At 37.4% G+C, this 25,506-nt stretch overlaps 1 protein-coding gene across 1 annotated transcript; it reads right to left on the bottom strand.

Annotated features, from left to right (window-relative positions):
- Nucleotides 1-6,126: 6,126 nt before the first annotated feature.
- EIF2S3 (eukaryotic translation initiation factor 2 subunit gamma) lies at nt 6,127-24,269 on the bottom strand. The gene is made up of 12 exons (XM_063305189.1): nt 24,162-24,269; nt 21,630-21,693; nt 20,092-20,219; nt 19,852-19,973; nt 18,862-18,956; nt 17,431-17,589; nt 15,291-15,425; nt 13,860-13,954; nt 12,278-12,422; nt 9,621-9,790; nt 9,314-9,486; nt 6,127-6,611 (listed from the first exon to the last, which is right to left on the bottom strand). Exons 1-12 carry the CDS (start codon nt 24,228-24,230, stop codon nt 6,548-6,550), a joined length of 1,419 nt encoding a protein of 472 aa, XP_063161259.1. The 5' UTR covers nt 24,231-24,269; the 3' UTR covers nt 6,127-6,547.
- Between the last annotated feature and the right edge of the window lie 1,237 nt (nt 24,270-25,506).

Below are 25,506 nucleotides of genomic sequence, written 5' to 3'. Positions count from 1 at the left end.
GCTTTCTTTTTGTTGTGATTGTTTTACAAGTTTTGATTTTAAAGAAGTTATTGGGAAATTAAAAATTGGCAAGTGAAGTATATAATATGGTTTTATTAGAAAAGAGAAATGAAGTTGTTAAAATTAGAGGTTTGGCTCTAAAAGTCTTGACCCAATTCTGGGGCTTTTGGAAAAGACTTGTTATTTAAACAATTGGGTTAGGTGGCGAAGAGATGGCTAGCCTACCTACTTAGGGTGGTGTTTTGCTAGGGCAGAAAAATTAGTTTTATCCAAAATAGTTTTTAGATATATCCCAAAACTACACTTACCAATCTAGTCACATGGGACAAACGCTTTAGGGGATTGTGTGTCTAGAATATTTATTTGTCCTGGAATCTTTTTGAAAGCCAAACAGGTGTGTGTGAGAAATATGTGGTATGCCAAAAGGACAACCCAAAGACCAACCAGGTTCAACTCCAGGGGAACCTCCAAAGGGGGGTGGCCCTGGGGTGAACTGTTTCTTAGAATGGGTGAAAGGCTTTCTTTATAGGCTGAAAAGACACTTGGAGGGGCTAGGACCAAAGGCAGCATTAACATGGACACAGGCCTTTTTAGTGACAATACTAAGTCTCTGGATTGCTCCTAAGAAAAGACTAGGAGTCAGTCCATTTGAGATGGGTGACTCTATCTTGGAATTCTTAGTGGAGAAGTAGGAGACATGCATGCCATGGGGAAGAAATTTGTCTGCAAGCATTTGAAACAGTTATCTGCGCAAGTCTTGTCCTTGTCTCCCTATCTACAGGAACACAGAGTCCAACTGTTGGAACAGCAGACGCATCCTTTTAAGTCTGGAAATCGAGTTAAACCAGACGGAGGGGAGTCAGCAACTGAGTTGGGAGAAACCCTAAAGAAGACACTGGTGTTGCCAAATACTGCTGGACACTGAACTGTGCAGAAAAAGAAAAAATGCGCCTGAACTTTTTTGTCTAATACCTTGTAGTTTTGATGACCATACGGGTCCCTGAACCTGGAAAAGAGAGTCACAGGGTTCAAGGGAAGCTTTGAAGATGCACTCAATTTAGAACAATAGGGAATTTATATTTTCATATGAAAAGGTATTAAGATACAATTCTGAAATCCAGCCTACCTGTAGTATGGAACTATGGTTAATCCACTGGTTTGAATTTGTTAGCCTTATAGGCTGGCGCCTGAGTCACGAGTGGACTGATGAACAACTATTGAAGGAGGGTGAAAAATTTAACACCTTAATAGCTTTAACTCAGAAAATAGCTTGTCAGGCTACATATCTTAATTGCTGGTTGTGTGGGTTGACAACTCTTCATGGTGGACATGCATTTAGAAAAGGCTGATGGGCTCTTAAAGAGGGCAGTGGCAAAATTGGCTCAGGAGGCGAAATTGAGGTGGCCCCAGGCCTTGCCAATTGCTCTCCTGAGAATAAGTATTCAGACATCCGAAAGACTGGGGCTCTCCCCTTTTGAGATAATATAAAGTCTTACGGGGGAAGAGAAAGCTCCAGCTTTAGGTTTGCCAACCTCAAGAAGCCTTTTGTTTTGTTTTGTTTTGTTTTGTTTTGTTTGCTTCCGAAAACAAAGGGGTTGCAAATGGGGTACTAACTCAGAAATTGGGAAATTGAAAACGGCCTGTGGCAAACTTCTCTAAGCAGCTGAAGCACAAGGCTGGCCAGCTTGCTTGTGAGCAGCAGCTAAGTGGCCATTCCATTTACTCTTGCATTTAAAAGGGGTACTTTAAAACCCAGAAGGAATAAGAGGGATGCACCGGGAGGATCATTTGACAGTGAAGTGTGTGTAGACAGGGTGGGAGTGCCTAGGGGAGTGCCGGATGAGTTCAGGGCTAGAGGCCAAACTTTGGCGGGATTTGAATCCTTTCTGTTTTGGTGGGTGATGGTCTACCGGGGATGTGGATTGGATCAACTAAATCTATTGTGGCCAACAGGGGTTCATGAACTGTACCGGAGATGTTGTGAAGGGTATTGCAGAATGGGTGGATGCCACTAGTGGGGTGGCCTGGGAGAGTGGAATGGCATTGGATGTGCTGTTGGCAGAGAAAGGGGGAGTCTGTGTGGTGCTGGGGAGGGGAGCTGTTGTGCCTTTATTCCGGGCAGCACAGCCCCCGATGGAACTGTTGCTTGGGCCTTGCAGGGTCTGGCTGCACTGTCTGGGGAGTTGGCTGAGGGTTCGGGGGTAGACACCTCCCTTGCAGGGTTGCTGGATTCTTGGTTTGGTGGATGGAAAGGGCCCCTAGATATAGGACAAGAGGGATTTGGGGGCGGGGGTGTTATTCAGTAGTTGGAAACAAGCTCTAATGATGGGGATCCTATCCCCCTTATCAAAAGCATTGTCCAAAGTACAATCAAAAGCATGATGCCTCCAAAATCAATAATGTACCAAAGCTTGGGGAGCCACGATACTCAAGGATATCTAGAGGCAAGAAACGTTTTACAACAATTCGAGTTACAAATTGAACAAACTGATAAAAATTAAAAGGGGGGATTGTGGTATATGGAATAATACAATTTGTAAAAATAATAATACCAATTATTATTGATATTATAAGGCAAAATCATATAGATCTTGGTTGGGGGAGATTTTAAGGTATAAATACTAATATTAGTTAATAGCAAAGTTTAAGCTAGTGAGTAACACAATGATAAATAATTAAACTAACATGAAGACAGAAAGAGACAGTTAACACAGGTAAAGGTTTAAATGTGTAAAAGCCTTGGGCCAATGAGGTGGCTTACAAGTAAGAACTCTTTCAAAAGAAACAAAGGGAAGCAATTGGTCTCTAACTAATTAGCCTAACACTGACCAACAGAGGAGACATATGAACAAAGGCTCCTCCAGGGTGTGCTAAGCAAGGAGATAGAGTAAATGTAACCATATGAGATATTGTCCTATGAGGATTTCACTGTGTGAAAACCTTGGAATGTTTCAAATGCTTCAAAATAGGCTTTTACAAGCATAAGCAAAATAAGATAGAGGGGTCCAGGGAATGAGGCGGTCGGAAGATTGTGCGTCTGAGTGCCCAGCCAATGGGTAAACAGGCCAGAAAGGAGAAGGGGGAGGCTGGACAGGGAAAGGTATAAGAAAGTGTGTATTTGTAATTTTGTGTGTGGCATCTTTCCTTTTGATCGGACTCTGCGTAGCCTGGTCAAGGTGCCCACCGCGCTTTGCAAACCGCTTCAAATAAAGTAAGTTCCTTTTCAGAAATCTCTGGTCCAGTTCTCGTGTTTTTCATATCTAACACTATTGTTTAGTTGCTGAAAAGGCAAGTTCTCGCATATGAAAAGAAATGGCCTTGGCTCAGAAGAAAAAAACATGCTTTCCTAAAGTTAGCGAAGAGGCCTAGACTGCCATGTTAAAAATGCTACATCACCTTTTTAAAATGCTAATAATGAAGCCTAAAATTCCAGGTAACATTACCAACTAGGAGCAGAACTACTGGACCTTTCTGGATCCTTCATGCACCTTGGGCAGACCACTTGAAAGGGTCCACCATCTATACTGAAGTCAAAGGCAGCTCAGAAGTGGTTTGATGAGGAAATTATTTAACCACAACAGTATAAGTTAATGTCTTTCACTTCCAGATCACAATTCATCAGGTCTGAAGTAAAGACCAGATCTAGTGTATACCCTCCCACATGTGTCAGAGCTGAGATTACCTGAGAAGGCCCATGGTTGCCATGGAGACCATGAATATACAAGTTTCACCAGACTTCTCTCCCAGGGCATTTTGGGAGTTCCAACACCAGCCCTGAAATGACAATCAGGAGCTTGTGAAGGGTCACTGCCATGCAGCTAAGTACTCAGCATCCCAGCAGTAACACCAGCTTGACTCAACAGTCCAATTAGAAGCACTCTCAACTTGTTACCTCTAGGGCAGTGCTTACAGCCATTGCTTTTACCCAGCCAAACTGGTGTGGCTGATACAGGACGCAAAACCAGGGTGGGCAAATTACTGACAAGGTTATATTCCCACTGCTAGGTCAGTGTGCTCATTCACTACAAAAGATGGATGTGATCTTTGGTGTACTGCCTGCCTGTTAGGGCTCTATATAGAGATTTCCCATTTGGCCACTGTGATCATTTTGCACAGCATTTTGGCAATAAAGTTGCTCAGATTTGCTGTAGTCTTGACTCCAAGTAGGCAGAATCCTTGGTAGAAAAAGTTTGACAATTTTCAGTGGCAATTCCTCTTGGAAGTTTTGAATAAAATGAACCCTGGAGAAGAGTTTCAAGCCTGGGTTAAAAGTATGTATCAGCAGCAAAAAGCAAAGATTATGGCTAGCGGAACAGTCTCTGCAGATTTTCAAATTAATAAAGGAACAGGCAAGGATATCCACTCCTTTATCATTCATCATTGTGTTAGAAATACTGATGAAAAGGTCCAAGGTGATAAATAACAGGTCTCAAAATTCACAGAGAGGAATATGAGCTTAAATGTTAGGCAGATGAGGTAGTATTAACTATCATATGACCACAAAAGACAATAAAACAGTTAATGAAAATGATTCATAGTTTTGGAGAATACTCTGGATATAAAATCAACATTAAAAAACCAAAAATAATTACAAGATTTTTAACGCAAGGAGAAATCAATCTTCTGCAAGAATATGGCTGTCAGATAGCTCACTCAGCAAAATACCTTGTTTTGCACCTGACAGGTTACAGCCAAGAAATATATAAAACCTATGTTAAATTATGGCAAGAGAAAAGATTTTGAAAAGTGGAGGAAAGTTATCTTGGTTAAGATCAATTGCAATAATCAAAATGAATGTACTACCCAAGATAAACTATTTCAAATGGCGCCAATAAGAATTTCAGAGAGAAATCATTTTCCTCAATAAATAAATGAACAAGTAAAATGTTTTTGACATATTTAATTGGGTTCTCTTTATCTAGTTTTAGGAGTTGTGTGGAGAACAGATCACATTTTAGGTCATATTTATGCAGATGTTGAAAATTCAAAAGGATTCAAACTTCTAAGCACCACTGTATCTACAGTAACTCAAGTTTTCATTGCCACCCAGTGGGACTATTACGATGTACTATGGGGTTGCCCTTAAAGTTCACTTAGAAATTGCAAATAGTCCATAATGCAGCTCCCAACTCACTGGCTCTTGGCGCAAGGAGTATGTAACACTGATTCTGTGAGACCTGCATTGGTTGCCTGTTGGTTTTCAGGTACAGTTTAACATGCTTATTTTGACCTATAAAGTTCTTCATGGATTAGTACCTGGGTATATGCAGGACCACCTGCTCCAACCAGAACTGACCTGACCCAGAAAATCCTTTAGGAAGAAATTACTTTTGGTTCCACACTTCCAAGAAGTTGGGGGGGATAGTGGGGTAAAAGCTAGAAGACACTTTTCCTTGGTAGCACCAATAGTTTTGAGTAACTCCTGATGGCAATCAGGCTGGCTTCTCCTTATTGACCATCAGGAAGACATTGAAAATGAGTTATTTCAGAGGGCATTAATCTAGCTTAAGAAATGTGCCATCTTTTATTCCTTTGTTTCCTTATTTGTTACTGTTTTATTTCTAGGGTTTTATGATTTTTTTTTAGCCATACCTTGGATGTTTTAAACTGTTACATACTAGTGAAACTGCTGGGAGTCATTAGTGGGGTATAAGTCTAGTTAATTAATTAATTGAAATACTCAAGATCTATTAGCAATACCACAGGACACTGAGTAGCTAAATGTCATGAATGACTGCTAGAAATAGTATTGCATCATAATTACATTAAACTTTAGAGCTACTGTATAACTAAATCTATGTTCATTCTTCATTTCTCAACTTGCAATTCTGTTATATGGCATTTCTATACAGTGATTTCAGCCCTTTCCAAATTGGATTAAAAATAGTAATTTCCTTTTTTGGATATTGACCATTAAATTAGCAAATATTTTATTTTGGCTGCACAACTGGAATTATATTTAAAAATTCTCTTTTGGGAGGGCTTTTAGTTTTTTAAAAATATCTACTAAACCATAAGTAGGATCGGTGGTCTATGGCTATCTAACTGTAAATATAACAATGTTCAATGGTATGTAGAATAGTATTTGCTGACAGGTCAAAGTATGGTATACAACAAGAAAGGAAATTGATCTTCCAAGAAACGTTTATTTTTTTTATTTGTTTCACTGACAAACATTTCAGCTTTTTGTTACTCAATGACCTGTAAGAGTTAAATGAAAAAATAAGCAATTTTCAAAATTTTAAATCAGATTATGGGGTCTTGAGTTACATTGTTTAAAATCAAATAGCCAGCTCCACATAGTCTCTGAAAAACTGACATAAATTAAGCACAAAACAAGTTTAGTTTTGGTAAAATACTGGATAATTAGATCCATCTTTGCCAATTTGTTTACATATTTATTGCAGATACTGACAAGACTTTTAGTGAGAGGTTTGATTTTCAGTACAATGTGGACATTATCTGTGCAAGTTTCCACACTGAAAATGCATTCCAACTATATGGAAACACGCATCATTCTTTAAAATTGAAGAACTGTTTTTTGCTTTCAATCATCATCCACAGTAGGCTTGATTGTCACTCCTCTTCTAATCTGTCCCCATCCAATTAAACTGCAAGACAACAAAAGCAGATCAGAATTACTTAGAGGCATTTAAAATAAATTAGAATAAAACAAGATCCTCTAAATACAGTATATAAGATAATTTTATTTGAATTCCTAATTGTTTTCAAATTAATTACTTAACTTTGTGAACAAGTATCACTTCATGAACATCACATGAAGAAACGGGGAAATTCCAGGCTTATGCAGGCCACTCTCTGAGGCCCTCGGGTAAAAATATTTCCTCCGAGTTAGAGGCAGGAAGCCATCCTTCAGCATTAGAGAGTTACCTGAGCAACACAGTTTGGTTCAGATGGCAAGGACTTTTTCCCCAACTCCTGACATTAACCTGCCCAACTGGGAAGTCTGACACCAAGTTCTCCACCTTTCTATAACTGAAGGTAGTTAACAGCCTTGTGTGGTGCAGAGTAGTAGGTGGCAATATTGCAGCTGAAACTCTCCCCATGACCTGGGTTTGATCCCAGTGGAAGCTGGATTCTCAGGTAGCCAGCTCGGGTCAACTCAGCCTTCCATCCTTCCGAGGTCGGTAAAATGAGTACCCAGCTTGCTGGGGAAGGTGACGACTGAGGAAAGCAATGGCAAACCACCCCACTCTATAGTCTGCTAAGAAAACGTCGCGAAAGCAGCATCCCCCCAAAGGGTCAGACATGACTCAGTGCTTGCACAGGGGAGAAGTTAATTCTGCTTTACAGTTTGTGTTCTTTTTCTTCTCTAATTCTAAAGTTGACATCTAATTCAGTTACTTGATCACAGTTTAGTACAGAATATAAACCAAACTATTTTTACTCCCAGACTTGTTGACTTTCTTTTCCAATTTCAGCCTTTTGGATTCTGTTGATTTCTGTTGTAGTGGGGGAAAAAAGAAAAGACTCTGCAATCAAAATGACCTAAAAGAGTCCTACTGGTAGTCCAGAACATCCCACAAGCTCTCCCATTAAGTAAGGAATGTGGGTGATTATGAAGGAGAGTGTATTTTAACATCCTAACTCAGAGGGATAAAGTAAAAATATCCAACATCTCTTTCCCGGCCTCTATACAGAAACAAGCAGTAAGAAACTTATATTGGAATCACGTTTGCAGTTTATTCCTTCTCCTTTATAGACACTTAACATAGCAGGTATGTGTTCTTGCACTTCCTGAAACACAAACTCCTGATAGCTATGATGCCCAAATGGCAAAAATAAAGACTCCCCCCCCCCCGCCACTTTCGTTTAGCCTGAAATCCTGACCATTCAGAAGAGGCTGGATAAATATTTTTATTCTATCCTTTTATCTATCTGTCATTAAGTAATCCTTCCCAGAGTTATATTCATTATGCACTCAGGATTTATTTATCACTGTTTTCATTTATGATTTATTACATTTTCTCTAGTTACCATATTCCAGATTTGTGTGTACATCCATGTGTGCACAAAATTCTTGAAATATGAAAACATTTAATTCAAGGATAAGTAATACTAATCTTTAACATTTTAAAACAAATCTCCCAGATGGGCTGATTTAAACAGAATGGGCCAATGCAAACGCTAGAAATCATTTCCCATTCTAGATAATTCAGGAATCACCTTTGGAATGCTGGGACTGGTCCATTCCCAGAAAAAAAACCTTAGATGTTCAAAAGTCAGATCGCTTCAACATGAAATGTTTTATACATTGCTGTATACAGGTAGTCCTCACTTAATGACTGCAATTGGGACCAGTAACTCTGTCGCTAAGCAACGTGGTTGTTAAGTGAAACATCATGTGACTGCACCTGACTCACATCAGTTCTGCTGCAGTTGTTAAGCGAATCACCCATAATCGTTAAGCGCAATGTCATGTGACCGCGACTTGCAACTTACTGCTGGCTTCCCTACTGACTTTGTCAGAAGCCAGCTACGAAGGTCACAAATGGTGATCATGTGACCGCGGGACTTTACTGGATGTAAAAGCATGCCAATTGCCAAGTGCCTAATTGCAGTCACATGACCATGGGGAAACTGCAGCCATCATAAGTTCAAGGACCAGGCATCAACCAAGGACTACCTGTATTGCATTTATTTAGCACCTTTATCATTTTATTACATTTGTTAGGAAGTATTAATGGCAACAACAATGATCTAGAACAGAGTTATCTGATATTTCAATACGTGGAGTATTATTACTATAATACTTCCTATTTTCTTGCATCTTAGAATTTTTACCATTATACAGTATATACAAATTACAATCTCTAAATGGTGGTTCTTATGTTGCTAAAACAATACCATTTGTGCAGAAGAGGAGACATCAGGAACACAAAGGTTTGCAAAAATACAAAAGTTATCTGAAAATATTATGGAGGAAATTCCTCTCAACAAAGTAATGAAGATACAGCATCATTCGCAGCATCTACAGAATGGCAATTGTCAGGATAGAGGGAGAAATGGAAAACCATTGGGTAGATTGGAAAGGAATATCTTACTTATCAGCATGTCAAAACATTGCATTCAGTGTGCTTTGAAACATGTTGTTACAGGACCGACTTAATTACTTATTTACAATTAGTATTCTTAATTATAATGGATTACATCCAGCAGATTAGATACTAACTTTACATTATCTGTCATTTGTGCTATATATAGCACAATAATTTGTGTTTAGTTTAAAATATATTCACGGTGATAATCTATTATATATTATTTCAGTATGTTTTATTTCAAATCAACTTACCGCCAGTGTTTCTCAACTCTTCGACTAAGGGCAATTTTTTCTCCTACTTCAGTGCATACAGGATTAGTTAGCACTATTTTCCCCAGATCAGCTTTCACTGCACTGACCCGTCCTCCGGTTGAAAGAGATCCTATGTTTACCATTAGGACTTCATTTTTGGATAATTTTTGTACCTACAGCAAGTAGTAAAGAATTTCAAAGACATATGCAACTTTATCATTTTAAATTTGCAAGCATCCCTTTTAAAATATAAGGAATTAACAGAATTTCAATGCCCCACAGTTTTACCAGAAACAGTTTAACTAACCTTGGCAGCTTTCTTGTCCCCTTCAGTACGGACACCCAGTAGTCGTCTCAACAAGAAGTAGGAAATTTCAAGTTCTGTGAATATTTCAGGTAATGCTTCAACTGCACCTAGAACTTGCCCTACCATTCGATCAGCTCGGCACAAAGTTGGGTCAATCTTGGTACCAACACCTAATAACAAAATACTTTTATTTGAAAAAAGCTACAAGTTTTCAATCATTAAGTTACATTTAAGTCACCAGGGAGCATTCAGTGCTTTTGGAATATTTATTTATTTATTTAAATTTATTAGCTGCCCAACTCCAATGAATTTTCTTTTTCTTGGCTCTTGTAAGAATAGCTTGGCAATGTAATGAATTTGCCAAAAATATATGCTGCTTTTTAGGCTACGTACAGTCAGGACCAGAAATATTGGAACAAGGATAACTGTTTTGGTATTTGGCCTCTGTATACCACCACATTGAAGTTGAAAGGAAACATACCCAGATGGGAGTGAAGTCAGGACTTTCAGCTGTAATTCAAGGGGTTTGACAAAAGTGGGGCACTAACCATTCAGGAAGTACAGCCAGTGGCATAAATACACCCCCATCGTTGGTGGCTCATAAGTAATGGAACAAACCAACATCATTACAAACGTAAGGATTGCCTTTAATACCTGGATGAAAATCCTTTGCAATCAATGACTGCCTGAAGTCTGGAAACCATGGACATGACCAAATGCTGAGTTTCCTCCCTCGAGATGTTTTGCCAGCCCTTTACTGCAGCTGCCTTTAGCTGCTGGTTGTTTGTGGGTCTTTCTGCCTTCAGTCTTGTCTTCAGTAAGTGAAAAGCATTCTCGGTTGGGTTAAGATCAGGTGACTGACTTGGCCATTGAAGAACATCCTATTTCTTTGCCTTGAGAAACTCTTTGGTAGCTTTTGCTGTATGTTTTGGGTCATTATCCATCTGCAATACGAAGCAGCGTCCTATCAGTTTGGCAGCATTTGGCTGAATCTGAGCAGAAAGTATAGCCCTATACACTTCAGAATTCATCCTGCTGCTTTTATCAGCAGTCAGGTCATCAAAAAACACCAGTGACCCGGTTCCATTGGCAGCCATACGTGCCCATGCCATAACACTGCCTCCACCATGTTTGACAGATGATGTGGTATGCTTTGGATCATGACCTGTTCCTTTCCTTCTCCATACTTTTCTCTTCCCATCATTCTGGTGCAAGTTAATCTTGGTTTCATCAGTCCAAAGAATCTTATTCCAGAACTGGGCAGGCTTTTTTAGATGTTTGCTGGCAAAGTCTAATCTGGCCTCTGTTCTTGAGCGTTACCAGTGGTTTGCACCTTGTTGTGAAGCCTCTGTATTTACATTCATAAAGCCGTCTCTTGACTAGAGATGTTGACAATGACATGCCTACCTCCTCAAGAGCATTCTTGACCTGCCTAGATGTTGTGAAAGGGTTCCTCTTCACTATGAGCAGAATTCTGCGGTCATCTACTTTAGTTGTCTTCTGTTGACTTCCAGACCGTTTGCTGTTGCTGAGCTTGCCAGTTAATTCCTTCTTTTTCAGGATGTTCCAAACTGTTGTATTGGCCACTCCCAATGTTTTTGCTCTCTCTGATGGGTTTGTTTTCTCAGCCTAATGATGGCCTCCTTCTCTCACATGGACACCTCTTTGGACCTCATTTGAGAGTTCCAGTGAACAGATACCAAATGCAGATGTAACAGAACCACCTCCAGGCCTCTTATCTGCTTGATTGGTCATGAGGTACCCAGGAAACAGGCCACACCTGGCCATGCAGCTGCTTGTCAGCCATTCGTTCCATTACTTATGAGCCACCAATGATGGGTGTGTGTGTATGCCACTGATGGGGTGTATTTATGCCACTGGCTGTACTTCCTTAATGGTTAGTGCCTCCCTTTTGTCAAACCCCTTGAATTACAGCTGAAAGTCCTGACTTCACTCCCATCAGGGTGTGTTTCCTTTCAACTTCAATGTGTTGCTGTACAGAGGCCAAATGCCAAAACAGTTACCTTCGTTCAAATATTTCTGGTCCTGACTCTATATGATTAACTCTTCTGAAGTTTATTTGATTAGCTTTGTAATTTTATATTATTTGCACTACTCTATAAATATGTATTAATATATGAACATTATAACATTTGTTGAATTCTAGAGGATTTGAAAGACACTAAATTGTTCACACATTCTCGGAAAAAAGTGAAAGCTGGTAAGGACACAGCTGACAGTAAAACAGCATCACTGCCACGAATATAGCCTCCTTAAATCATGTACACAGCAAAACAAACATAAGTGTTGTAACAGTCATAGTTTCCTTTCCCCTTCAACCAAGAGCCATTGGAAAATGAGCTAAAACTAAAAAACAGACTTAAATATTCCTCTTGTTGACAGATCTTCATTCTATCTACCACCTCATGCTGTTCATATATATTAAGTGAAACTAAATTGAAAAGTATTCAGTTTTAGCTGAGTTACTTTATATGTACATAATGTACATAGCCCCACTTTAAAAATAGTTTTAGAAAGTATAGACACATTTATAGCTGTTGCGTAAAAAAGATGCTGCTGGAAGTGTATGTTCGTAGGCACAGCCTTATTTTGGTATTTTCCATGATCTCTTAAGCATAAATGCAAAACAAACATACCAATAAGGCCTCCTGGTACAGCATATTGCAGATCATTATGTTCTGCAAACAGAGATACAATTTTGGAGAAGATAGGCTTGCACATAAGTTTTCCATCATTATCCTTTGAGACAATGCCAGGTCTCACCTCAAGTTCCTGGCCAACCTAGTAATAAAAGGTATAAGGAAGGAAGGTAATTACATATCAATTTCTCTATAGTGCATTAGTAACAGATTTTATTTATTGAACAGAACTAAAACATATCTTATAATAGAAAGCAATGCATTTTCATGAATGTTAGCATTTAGCTCTGAAACACACAAAAAGGATATGTGAAGCATTGTTCCTTAGTTGTACCACTATACATTTTATTATCTGTAATAGCACAAAAAGCACAAAATGATACCTGAAGTTTTAGCATTATTTAAGAGTAAAATGTCAATTATTCTATAATTCTAATTGTTTATGTCTGTATGCTATAGCCATGGATTATACAGGTCCATGTAGAACATTGATCTTCTCATTGATGGTAGCTTTTTCTCCTGAAAAGGGCCTCTTTGCTGACCATGGCTCTGAATGGGCAATGGAACGGGTCTATCTTGGCAGGTAGTCAGTCCTCTTTGGGGAGGAAGTGTACGGACAGGATGCCCATGACTGTGACTTCTCTAGTCCCTGGAGAAAACATCTGATATGTCCAGGACACTAGAGTAGAAGGTGTACTAAAAAATAATTCAGACAGTAGTCATTGAAGAGTAAAACCTGAATGTAACTTGTGTTCCAGAACTAGACAGGGCTAGACCTTGGAGGGATTTATCCCCTTACTCTAACTTTTAGTCTCAATTCTAATCCTATCTTCCAGAGCAATTATAAGAAGTACCCAACTTAGAATACAAACCTGCACTATAGGAAAATTGATTTACTTTGAATTGATTTATATTTAGCACAAGTATCAGTCTTTTTTTAAAAAGTAAAACTTTTATCACCTATTTGTAATATCTGAGGTATAACACAATTAAATAAAGCATTTGTTGCCAACTGTAAAATCTTCACTTTTCTCTATTTGTTTTAAACAAAACAGAGATCAGAAATATTAAATTAGGAAAATTAAATCATCATCCAGAGACACTCATGACTAGTTTCAGAAGCAGTGGGAATGCTTGTTTTTCCCCAATCATCAGTGTATATGATAAACATAATGGAAATGAAGGAGATATCATAAATAGTTTAGAGTAGGGCATGGGGATCACTGTTTCAATGAAAAAGCCAAGCATTCCATAGACCACATCAAAGACCTTGGGAAAATCTCATTTATTCCATTCTTGAGCTACTGTCATTAGCACAAATTCATACTACACACATAGTATTACATCTAAAACTATGTGAGCAGACTGTGATTCATCCAACAGGACTTCTTTTTACTCTCCTCCCCTTCATGTTCCCCAAATAGGTTCTGGAGAGTCCCCCAAATTCCAGATATGCAGAGGGAACAGGAGGAAGAATATAATCTGTTGGCATATATTCAATCAGCAAGTAAACCACTATAACTCTATCCTTAATATAAATGTTAACAACCTGATAATCAGCATGGGAAAGATACATTACCTTTAATACACCTTTTAGAATACTACCACCAGCTACACCTCCCTTCAAGTCATCAACTTCACATCCAGGCTTGTTAACATCAAAAGATCTAATAACTGAAAAGGATATACTCTATTAGGTTCAGCTTAAAGTTGATGCAATAAAACCTTAAGCATTTTACTATTATAATATATTGATTGATTGATTGATCAAACTCTGGATCGAATGCTTTTTCAAACCACTGATTTGGTGTAGTGTTGGCATAATATTTTTTTTTGGAAATGGTAAGACTATCTGGTTTTGAAAAAAAACTCTGTACATAAAGAAATGTCTAGACATGTATGTGACTCCTTCCCCAAAATATAGTTTCTTGACAGACCTGTCCTTCATGCAGTAGGTATATTATCACAAACTATTGAAACGAACATTGTGTGACTAGAAACAAATTCCTTATAGACAGCCTACCCACTTAGGAAAATATGTCTGACAAGGTTGAATTCAAAAACAGGTTACTAATTGTAGGAGGACAAAGTAATATCAGATTTATTTCTCTTGAACAGAAACTTTCAAGACACATGGTAATTTACAAACTGGAATTTCAAAATCAGTTTGTAGGAGCCACCTGTTTTCTTGAATAAGGACCTTATGAACATGAGCCAAACCTCTTTGTGATTTGACAAATAACTCTCTATGGATAATAGAGTTCTACTTGTAATCTGCTAAAACGCTGCTGTCCGAAAATTAATAAATATTGGCCCTATGAAATCAATGTGATTAAATTTAATTTATCACAACTATGCTTACCATCACTCCATTAAATAAGAGGGTCCAGAAAGTTACATCACTAAGAAGTTATAAAATGTGTTACATAAATACACACTATTTTTAATGTGTTTCAACTCATTTAGATATATGTGTTAGTAAAGGTAAAGGTTTCCCTTGACATTAAGTCCAGTCGTGTCTGACTCTAGGGAGCGGTGCTCATCTCCGTTTCAAAGCCGAAGAGCCGGCATTGTCCGTAGACACTTCCGTGGTCATGTGGCCAGCATGACTACACGGAACACCGTTACCTGCCCGCCGAAGCGGTACCTATTAATCTACTCACATTTGCATGTTTTCGAACTGCTAGGTTGGCAGGAGCTGGGACTAGCAACAGGAGCTCACCCCGTCACGCGGATTCGAACCGCCATAACTCACTTAGAATTAATGATATATAGCACTAAGTTGAATCCAAGTAAATTTTTGTCATATCAAAATATTTCCTATAATGTCTATGTAGGAAAGATGTTATGTTAACAGTAGTAAAGATGCTATGCTATGTAGGAAAGGTGCTATGTTAACAGTAGTAACAATGAGTATGGTAAATACCTATTTATCACATCATTTAACTAAATTCCTGTGTCAGCATATGTTGTTCTATGTAGAAGCAAACAGTGACTCAAACAGACATACCAATAAGCCTTGGTTCTGATGTGAAGTCTCTTAAAGGCACTGGAATTTTCTTTACAATGTATTCACAAACAACTTCAATGTTGTATTTTAGCTGTGCTGAGATTGGAATAATTGGAGCTCCTTCTGCAACTGTACCTATTTCAGCAGACAGTTATACATTATAATACTTGTAAAGCTCTATTTATTATGATTAACATATTATAAATTCCAGCATAAAACATTTCTATAATCTACAGAACAATACATACTATTCTTGGACAAGAAAAAAGAAAAAAAAACATACAGATTCACTTACAGAATGGTTTGTTTAAAAAAAAGTTGGCTCAGGAGAAATAAACGTAATTTGCAATAAATCAATTCTACCCCTAGAAAATAGATGCTTGAGGATGAATGTCTGAGATTCAGTGTCCAAGGAGACTTGATTTGTGTGCTTCGAAGAGCCCTTCATCCATAATCAGGGCTAGGAAAGAATTTGTAATGGAGTAATGCTTCCTTCAGCTGAAGCATCCCAGTTCATCTGTCTTTCTTCAATTTGAAGTAGTAGCTGCAATTAGCCAACACCCCCCAAATTCCTTCTCTGAGTAATCAGTAAGAGGGAGATTTTCTAATGATAAAAATGGCTTTTCTGGCTTCTCCTTGACCAAAAGTAACTGAGAATTTTCAGGATTATTTTGTACTAGGAAGCATTTGTATATTCCTCTACTTCCTGAATTGAATTAAGGAGTTCTATGTAAGAAAAAACAAAGACTAGCATGAAAAGGATTAAAAGGATAAAAACTCATCCTCAGTTTATTTTTACCACCAATGTCTGAAAATCCCTTACATTAAAAAAAAAAGCCAAGAAGCAAATGGATGTCTGAGACAGATTAAGGTTTTTTACTCATGTTTTTGTTACAATTAAGACTGCAAGAGTATTTAGTGCAAAAACTGAGTCCATAATTTTGCTTGAGAACAGATAAGCAAAGGACAGTAACAACATACAGTACAACGCTTTCTTTGAGATAAGCACTCTACAATGACTTGAAATCAGTTGGGTAAATGTTTATTTACAGTATCACTGAGATTTCTGTTTTGGTAAATGATACTCTAAACAGATACAGGTTATTAAAAACAGAAAATCTAGTAAACCTTTAAAATTTCAAGTAGGAGTATGGTTGTAAAATGTACCAACACCAGTTGCAGATTCTATACAGATAGCACTGTTGCAATTGAATTGAATTGCCTGTCTCTATCCATCATATATTTGTTGGCTCAATGTTTAAATGCCCCATTGCAGATTAAAAGTGATTGGATTATACGGTGCTAATGCTCAACCAAGCTACCAGAAGTACTACAGAGACTGCTTGGTATGTGCATCTGTGCAAAGGGCCCATTGCTGAACCTATTCTTCTAGATTTCTTGTACCTCATCAGCTTGTCAAAAATTTTCCACTGTTAATTCTAAAAACTATTACAGCATGGTATAGAATTAAGAAATTATAACTTTGCTTAATACTTATGCTAAAGACATAATTCTTAATAATCAATACTTAGCCTGGGATTTCTGACAGAGGAAGGGTGTAAAAGTTCTCTCTTTAGTTTTAGGCATCGGCAACTGTGCCAAGCAACAGGACTTCATCATTTCTATCAGATCACAAACTACTCCCATAAATCCCTCACAAAAGACAGAGCTTCAGAAGGTGGCAAGGCACAGGACTGCTTGGCTACACAGCTAAAGCATGCAAGGCTACTTGAAGGTAATCTGAGGTACACCAGGCTGATAAGGGCCAACTATGCTTAATGTAAGATCTTTTAAGAAGCGACTTTGGCAAGCCTAAGGCACTGGTGCAATCTTCATATATGAGAGTCTGGCTTGACTCCCTCCTTGTCAAAGTCCTTGCTATAAAGAAACTCCTGGCATTTGACTAGTCCTTTTTCTGGAATCCCCCATTTGTTTAACCCTTAGTCACTTGTTTGTTTCCTTTTGGAGTTCTGACCTTGGGTTACATTTACTAAAATTAGTTAATAAATTTACAAAATTAGCTTGACAGATTTGATGATATGGCAATAACTCTGAAAATGAGCTGCTGTTTGTGAGGCCAGGCAAAGAGTTGGCTTGCAGTAAACAAGAAAGACTTCTTGATTTTGATCTGAAAACTCACCTTGCACAAATGCTAGAATTTGTTCATACTGTTCTTTGGCTTGGCTCTCTTTTACCAAATCAATTTTATTTTGTAGAATTAGAATGTGTTTCAGTTTCATAATTTCAATAGCAGCTAAGTGTTCTGAGGTCTGTGGCTGAGGACATGATTCATTGCCAGCTGGAATAACAGAAAAACAAGTAATATTTACAGCAGAATATAGAAGACCGATCACTATCTTAATGAAAGGCTAAAATGCAGGGTGCTAATCCTCCTGTAAATTAAAGTTAGTTAGAAATAAGTAGAACACCTGAGAGTGAAACTTTACAAGTGAATTACACGTAATGAGTAAATATGAAGTTTACCTTATAATAAATATTACAATTAAACGTTATTTACAAGCATCTGAAGTTCATCACTCTAATTGTTTATTTCATTAACCATGGTGCTATATTTTTGTGCTATCTTGTTATGAGTAGACATTGATAACCTGCACAAATCTTACTATGTAATCCAGGAAATGCATCCTTATATCAATATGAATAAACACTAGCACAACCATATTTTTGTAAACCCCTGCATTTCATGATAATGTACGTGTGTATGTGTGTGACAAAAAAAGAGAGAATATGTGGATGTGAGGCTGACCGAATACGTTCACTGTAAACTAATCAGTGCAGTATCTAGAAAGAGAGCTGGCAATGGATTTCTACCTCACACTGCTCTAAATTTCACTTTCCTCCTTTCTCAAGCAGAGATGAGAGGAAGCCCACTTTATGGGTCTGCTAATGTCAGCCACCAATTTTATGGCTATTCTAATGCTCAGCAGAGGGGAAGCTCTCAATCCTTATTCCAGGAGATTGAGAAGAGAACAATCGGTATGCATAGGATGTGACTCCAGAAGCATGTCCTTCTCTATGTTTGTATGGAATATGAGGGGTGCAGCTCTCCATGATCTAAATGCATACTTCTGGGACCATTCTCTTTGCCTTTTCTTGTTCAAGAATGATGACTTAATTGGAAGATAGGTATGGATGTAAAAGGAAATGTAGAAACTACCTATTTTTCCAGCAGGGAAAGTAGCACATAAGGTTTTGAAGAAGTTAATATATGATTAAATTCCATCAGGCAATAAGGTTTAAAGGTTATACAGCAGTGATTAAATCTTCTTAGACGATACTAGGAAAAATGATGAGGATGAAATGAGAATTACTTTGCTTTCTCTACTGGTGGTTGCCCCTTTCTCTGCCCTCTTTGTCCCAATAGGTACTTGCCACTATCTTTTTAGGAATGCATATAATTATATCTACCAACAAAATCCCTCCAGAATGTTGCCTATTCCAGCATAACACAACATAATGTATCTTGCAAGCACAATATTAACAGTAAAATTCCTTAGCCATAAATATGCCCTGGGTCTATACCAATATCAACTCCTACAATAATAATTACCTATTAACAGTAGAGCTGCATCCATGACAGCTGCTCCATTCAACATAGTAGCCATCAGAATGTCATGGCCAGGACAATCCACGAAAGAGACATGTCTGTCATTTTAAGGGAAGAATGATATTAAAATAATTAGGTGTAAAAATGTAAAAACATGAATTCTGACACATAGTAAATGTGAAAAAAAGATCTGTTATATCTTCTTAAAGAGACTACAAAATTCTAATACAGAATACAGCTTTCTCATAAATTTAAAACTGATCCATTCTTCCAATTGTGCAATCGTATATTAAGTTTTAATTATTAATTTCATAATGATTTTAAATGTCATACTGCATTAGGATAATAGTGTGTGTGTGTATACACACACACACACACACACTTTCTCTCTCCCTATTTTGTCCTGTGCTATGTATTTACATATTTTATGGGTTTAAATAAAAACAGATTTGTATTTTGCTTAGAGCACACAAAGAATGTATTTTCATTTTTTTCTAATAGAATGTGTTATGTTTGAAATATTAGCATTAATGAACTGAGATGTGTAACATAATTACAAATAAACGAGGCACAGCAGAATTTATGGAAATGCTTAGTTAAGATTATCAGCACACTGTTTCCATGTCTAATCACTGAAAACAACTAATACCAAACTGAAATTCAAAAAGACTACCACCTTTTCTCAGTGCAATTTCTTCAATACTGGCTTCCACCACTCAAATTTCAACTGCTTGCTATTTACCAAGGATACAGGAATGTCAAAGAGTAAACAAAAATGGCAGACTCTATTTTTCTTTACTGCCTTTCAGAAAAGTTTCTATAGGCAGTCTTGAATGAATTCCTAGTCAACTTGCTGCCATAATAGCAAACCAACATATAGCTGACCCCTTAGTGGTGTCATGAAAATCAAGATTTAACTGTACCTACTTACATATATTCTCACACACAAAATTTATACATAAAAAACAAATCATGTTGAACTAGACTTGTCACCTGACTAGTTTAAAATTCCCTTTGGTCCCAGAAATATCTGTGGGGAATTCATCAGGTGTACTACTCCCACAAGATCGGTAACATTCTGGTCGGGAACAATTTGGATCATCAAGCTTGTAAATCTAAAGAGAAAGGCAATATAAAGATTAAGTTTACTACTGACCGGTGGAGTTTAAAGAAAGCAATATGATGGCTCAAATAAAAACTGTTAATTTGATTAGATGTACACTAGTGACAAACCTTAGCATTGGCATAGCCGAGCTTGATAGTGATATTTCTTTCCAGTTCATTTTTGAATCTGACTGTGTGAACTCCAGAAATAGCTTTTACTACTGTTGATTTTCCATGAGCTACATGGCCAATTGTACCTAGATTTGAAAAACAAAAGTTGTCAATTTCATAAAAATTCTCTAAGCAGTGAATGAATTTTATAATCTTCAACATCCATCTTAAATATTTTCACTATGTTATCCCAATGCATTTATGAAAAACTCAAGTAATTTTTCTTGTAATGGACAACAGAACTAGAACCACACAGAACAGCATTTCAAAATCTAGATTATGTCCTCTATGAACCAACATTTCCTTTCCATGTTAACTGAGACACTAGCCAAATTAACCAATTTAACAACAACAAAAAAAGTATTACCTCATTGTACTCCAAGTCTAGCTGTAGCAGTATTAACATATTTTATATGAGAATTGCAATTAGGAGCAAGGCCAAAAAGATGATATATCATTTTATTTATTAATTAAATAAAACTAATTATCCCACCCTTATTATTTTTATAAATAACTCAAGGCGGCGAACATACCTAATACTCCTTCTTCCTCCTATTTTCTCCACAACCACCACCCTGTGAGGTGAGTTGGGCTGAGAGAGAGTGACTGGCCCAAGGTCACCCAGCCAGCTTTCATGCCTAAGGAGGGACTAGAACTCTCAGTCTCCTGGTTTCTAGCCCGTTGCCTTAACCACTAGACCAAACTAGCTCATTTCATATGCATATCCAGTAATTCTGAAACTAGTCTTATTATATTACATGCATTCATGGAAAAATATTTCAGTGAGCAGCATAAACCGATAGCCTGGTTTAATACTGGCAGCAACTTTTTTATTTACAATTAACCTCCTTCTATTTGAGAAAACATCAGTTGTATAATAAAATATCTTTTGAATCCTAGCCTTACTGCTCTTTCTCTCTCTCGCTCTCTCTCATACACACACACACAGACATTACTTAGAAAAAATTCAAAGAACGAACCAGAGTGGTACAGAGAGGATAAGAACCAAATGAAGCCTGCCTATTGAAAATGCAATACAATTCAGGAATCAAATTCTCTATGCAATCATAACCGTTATGGGGAAAAAACCCCATTTAAGATCCACAAATTAAAACAAATTCAGACTACTTAGGTGGTGAATTTAAAAAACTGAACAAAGTCAAGCCATAAAGCATATGTATCCCAGGAAAAAGAAGTTCAAAAGTTTTATGTCAAACCTATACCCACAGATATATATATATTTACTCTGATTAGAATTGATTAAAACAATGATAGGATTATGATTTGTGATCCAATTAAACAATACATAGTACACACTCAGGGCCACATGCACTTATGCCTTATAGACTCACACTTTAGGTTAAACTTTAAACTAAAAAAAACCCCAAAACATATCTTACAGTACTTTCTAAAAGCTCCTACTGGAGTATTGTATGGTGAGTGGCATGCAATTAATATTGGTCAGCTCCTTCTAGTTATAATTTGCTATATCTTACCTATATTAATTGTAGCTTGTCTACTGATGACTTCTGGTGACAGAGGTGTTAACTTAGTAACATCCTGCAGAGAACAGATTATTAGTGAATTCCAGAGCATTAAAGATCCCAAAATGCATATAGGATCTTTTTGTTTCCATAATACAGAAAAGGACAAAAAAAATCTCAAGTCCAGGTTTTGCTGTGCAAGTAAAATTATACTTTGGGTACCAGCTCTACTAAGAATTATATACATAGTTTAAGGTTATATTTTGCAACTAAATAAAACTGAATTTTAATACAGTAGCTTTTTTCCCTTCCTTCAATGCTTTTATGAGATTTTTAAATATGAACTCTGAAATAATGTTTAAGAAGCATTTATATCAATTAAATATTTACTAGCTATTCATGTCATAAAACATCTAATTAGCTATAAAGCTTGCCTACAATACAAAGGACTTAAGTTGATGTCCTGTGATTTAAAGCTGAAATTAATTCATCAAAATATTGTTTTTCATATCTACTGGACACCATATAGAATGTTTCATTAAGGATGGACTAAGGATGGACTATTTGCATTGGCATTGCAAGATATTTATACAAATCGTTGACATAATTATTGAGAAAACTCAATAATGTACATATATTATACTGAATTATATGCCGACTACTTGGAATTTAACATGTTCAGAACAAAGATGGGGTTTTCGTGCTCTAACAATAGGAAGAAATAATTCCTAGGACATGGAAAAATACTATAATTTCAGACATAAAGGATTGGATTTCAGAGATGTGTAGCAATTTTTGAGAAAATTATATATTTGGTTAATCAAAAAATGTCACACTAACTCTCCCTTTGGGAAAAAAATTTGAACAGGCTTGGTCAACATTAAAAGCCTAGTTTTTCATTTTAAAGATTTACAAAATTAGGTGAATTTGGGATATAGTTGTAATTACAGTTTGTGTCTTCATGTTATATATTTTCTTCTGTAAAGTTTTTCTTTGCTTTTGTGTATGGTAAATTGTTTGTTTTTATTTTACACTATTTTATATATGTTTGTTTGAAAATGAATCAATAAAAGTATTTGGGTTTTGGAAAAAAAATGCAAAGTGCTTCATGTTTTTTTTATTTGTCCTGTAATGTAGAATTAATATAGTCCTATTTTTCAAGTAGGAGAAGTAATGTGAAAAATGTCCAAGGCTACTTGATAAAAATATTAAATTACTTATTTATCATAAGATCACAACTACAGTTGCAAAGCAACAAATATACTACATTGCAAACATGCAGTGTAGTTGAGTAATATATTTTCCCTAAAGGATTCCAAACAATTTTAGATGCAACAAATATCTAAAAATATCAAAATCACACTATGCAATGAAAGCCACAGCTCATTTTACTTTTTATACAAAACAAATGCCAGCTTGCTACTCTTAGTGAAACAATGGGAGTCTGAATATTACACACATTTTTGCATCACAAAAAGCTCTGGTTTAAGCCTTAACCCATGTGAATTCAATCAACTGTAACTTATTTGATGAACTATAAATAAACTGTGACTAGTTACAGTGTAAAAATCCTGTCACAATCAGGCTGGTTTGCTTTAACTTAGTATATTGTTTGAACTGAATCACTATGATTTGTAAGTCACAGCTTACGGCAGGGGCAGGCAAACCTTCAGTTAACAAGGGATTCCCCCAATATTCTTTGAGGGGAGAGGGGACCATGGGCATAGCGATGATACAAAGCATGTAGGGCAATGGAACATATCTGATCAGGGCTAGGATTTTCGATTTCTCCTGGTCTCTGGGTGATAATTTTTTTTAAAAAATTGTTCTATTATTTTAGTATTTTAAAATATTGAAGTACTCATATATTTCTCAACTCAAATGGGAACATACCATGCTGACAATTTTTCATAATCATCAGCAGCAGCGTTGGGGGCCACAATTACTAGAAGGCCAGCTGTGGCTTGGGAATGCACATTAATTATTCTTTTATGGTATGACTTTTTATGCAAACCTGAGCGACGGTGACTTAAGTAAAACATAGCTTAGTATGCTATGGGAACTCAGCTTCTTTCTGTTCCACCATGTATTGGTTGCACTACAAAAAGGAGTGAAATGAGAAGGAAATAACCCCTATGAACACAACTATATAACATCGAAATTCAGTTACCGATAGAGATCACTCTTCTTTCGCTGGAACAAGCTTATAAAGGCAGGATGTCATTTTGCCTGGCATTGTGGCTTTGCACTTACGCACTAAATGAAATAAAGCTGCTGTATGTAGGGAAAAAGAAGTGTGAGAACATTTGGGAGATTTCCTTTCCACCGCCTTCCACCGAACCGTTTCATAAAGCCTTTCCTTCTCATTCTAACTACCCTTTGATGGGAACAAAAAGACAGCAGTGACGAGGCGAGGCAGATTTTCTGAACTCCCGACCACCACCTAGACCTTCGATTGCCGGGCACAGAACAGCGCACGGCAACCTCTGGGAACACTGCACCCCTCAGCCGACGCGGCTTCCCCATTTCGAATTCCCTTCTCACCAAAGTAGTCAGGTCTTGCCGGGAAAGGTGCGGCTGCCCCAGTGTCACTCCCGCTTCATCCCCCGCCATCTTGCCTGAAAGGAAGTTAGGAGCCCGAAGAGCCTGCCTGACCTTCCACTACAAGAGTCAGCGATTTCACTAGCACGCAGCTTATTCACAGACGATGTTGCAGAATATCTAGGAACAGAATTACATCCCGCCACCTTGTTTCGTCCAGGCAGGGGCTTGGAAAGAATTCGCAGTTGGCTCAGGCAAGAATAAGGGCAGCTCAAGAAGGACCCCGGGCCTGGCTGATGCAACCGGCGCTTGTGAGGAAAGGCGCGACAGCGGCAGAGTGGGTTCTCTTCGGGCGGCTGAGAAGTGGGTGGTGCTAACGGCCGTGAGTTTGTGACCGAACCGGAAGCATCGTTGCTTAGGGATGTCTCGTTAGAGCTATAATTTTTCCCAATATTCTATCGCAGTGGTGCTAAATATATACATAAAGACTTAGTAAGTTGGACAAATTGCGCTATCGTACCCTTGATAGGATTTTCCTCAGAATTCATTGGTGGGGTGTGCCTGTTGCTAATTTGGACCAGGCTTCCTAATTTGATGTGTGATCCTTAATCATCATCATTCTAAACCTCTGTTAGCTTAACCATACTTTATAAAACGCAACTTCGTTTGTACAGCATGCTAAACTAGTTTCCCAACCACAATGGTTTCATAAAAATACGCATGTGCGGATGAGCTATCCTCTGCCCCCTTTTCCTATGTATTTCTGACTTTCACTTCACACTAACAGGAAATGAAATAAATTGCTAATACTCCCATGCCATATTTTTGCTACAAATATTCACTAGATTTTCGTTTGCTAAAACTAACCAACTCTGAACTTTTGTGACAAGATGAATCTCCCTTATTTAAAAAATGACATTTTCCAATATTAAAAATCCCTTTGAGACCTGTGTCAACCATTTTACAATCAGATACTATCATAAAGCTTCTATGGTTATAGGGTGCAACAGCAATTAAAGGGGAGGTGGGGCATGGGAATAGGAGGTGATAGTTTCTTTAAAAAATGCAATTTTTTTTTTATGCTGCAGGATCTGGGATTTACTGTAAGGATACTTCCTTATTACCACTATTTCCACTGCACTGAAATAATAGAATCTCATCATTCTCCTTCATTTATTTATGGAAGCCTGAAAAATGATCTGATGTTATGCACTTGGCTCCTGCATTTTTCAAAAGTTCCAAATAATTTTTGGAACATGCATAGCTCTATTAGAGGTTTGGTGCTGCTTTTCAAGTGGGAGAGTCCTTTGGTGGAACTGTCCTAGGTAAATTCAAAGTTTTGACAGTT

The sequence above is a fragment of the Candoia aspera genome, chromosome 5 (genome assembly GCF_035149785.1).
Source record: "Candoia aspera isolate rCanAsp1 chromosome 5, rCanAsp1.hap2, whole genome shotgun sequence".
In the NCBI taxonomy this organism is placed as follows: domain Eukaryota; kingdom Metazoa; phylum Chordata; class Lepidosauria; order Squamata; family Boidae; genus Candoia; species Candoia aspera.
This window is presented reverse-complemented; position numbering and strand designations above follow the sequence as displayed.

Bases quoted from the DNA above. Each gene is read 5' to 3' on its own strand.
- EIF2S3 (XM_063305189.1), bottom strand. From the start codon at position 24,230: ATGGCGGGGGATGAAGCGGGAGTGACACTGGGGCAGCCGCACCTTTCC. The intron at 18,957-19,851 runs GTGACAAGTCTA...TTAAAATGACAG, and splicing joins GGGAATTTTAAACTAGTCAG to ACATGTCTCTTTCGTGGATT. The intron at 12,423-13,859 runs GTAATGTATCTT...TTTTATTACTAG, and splicing joins TTCTAAAAGGTGTATTAAAG to GTTGGCCAGGAACTTGAGGT.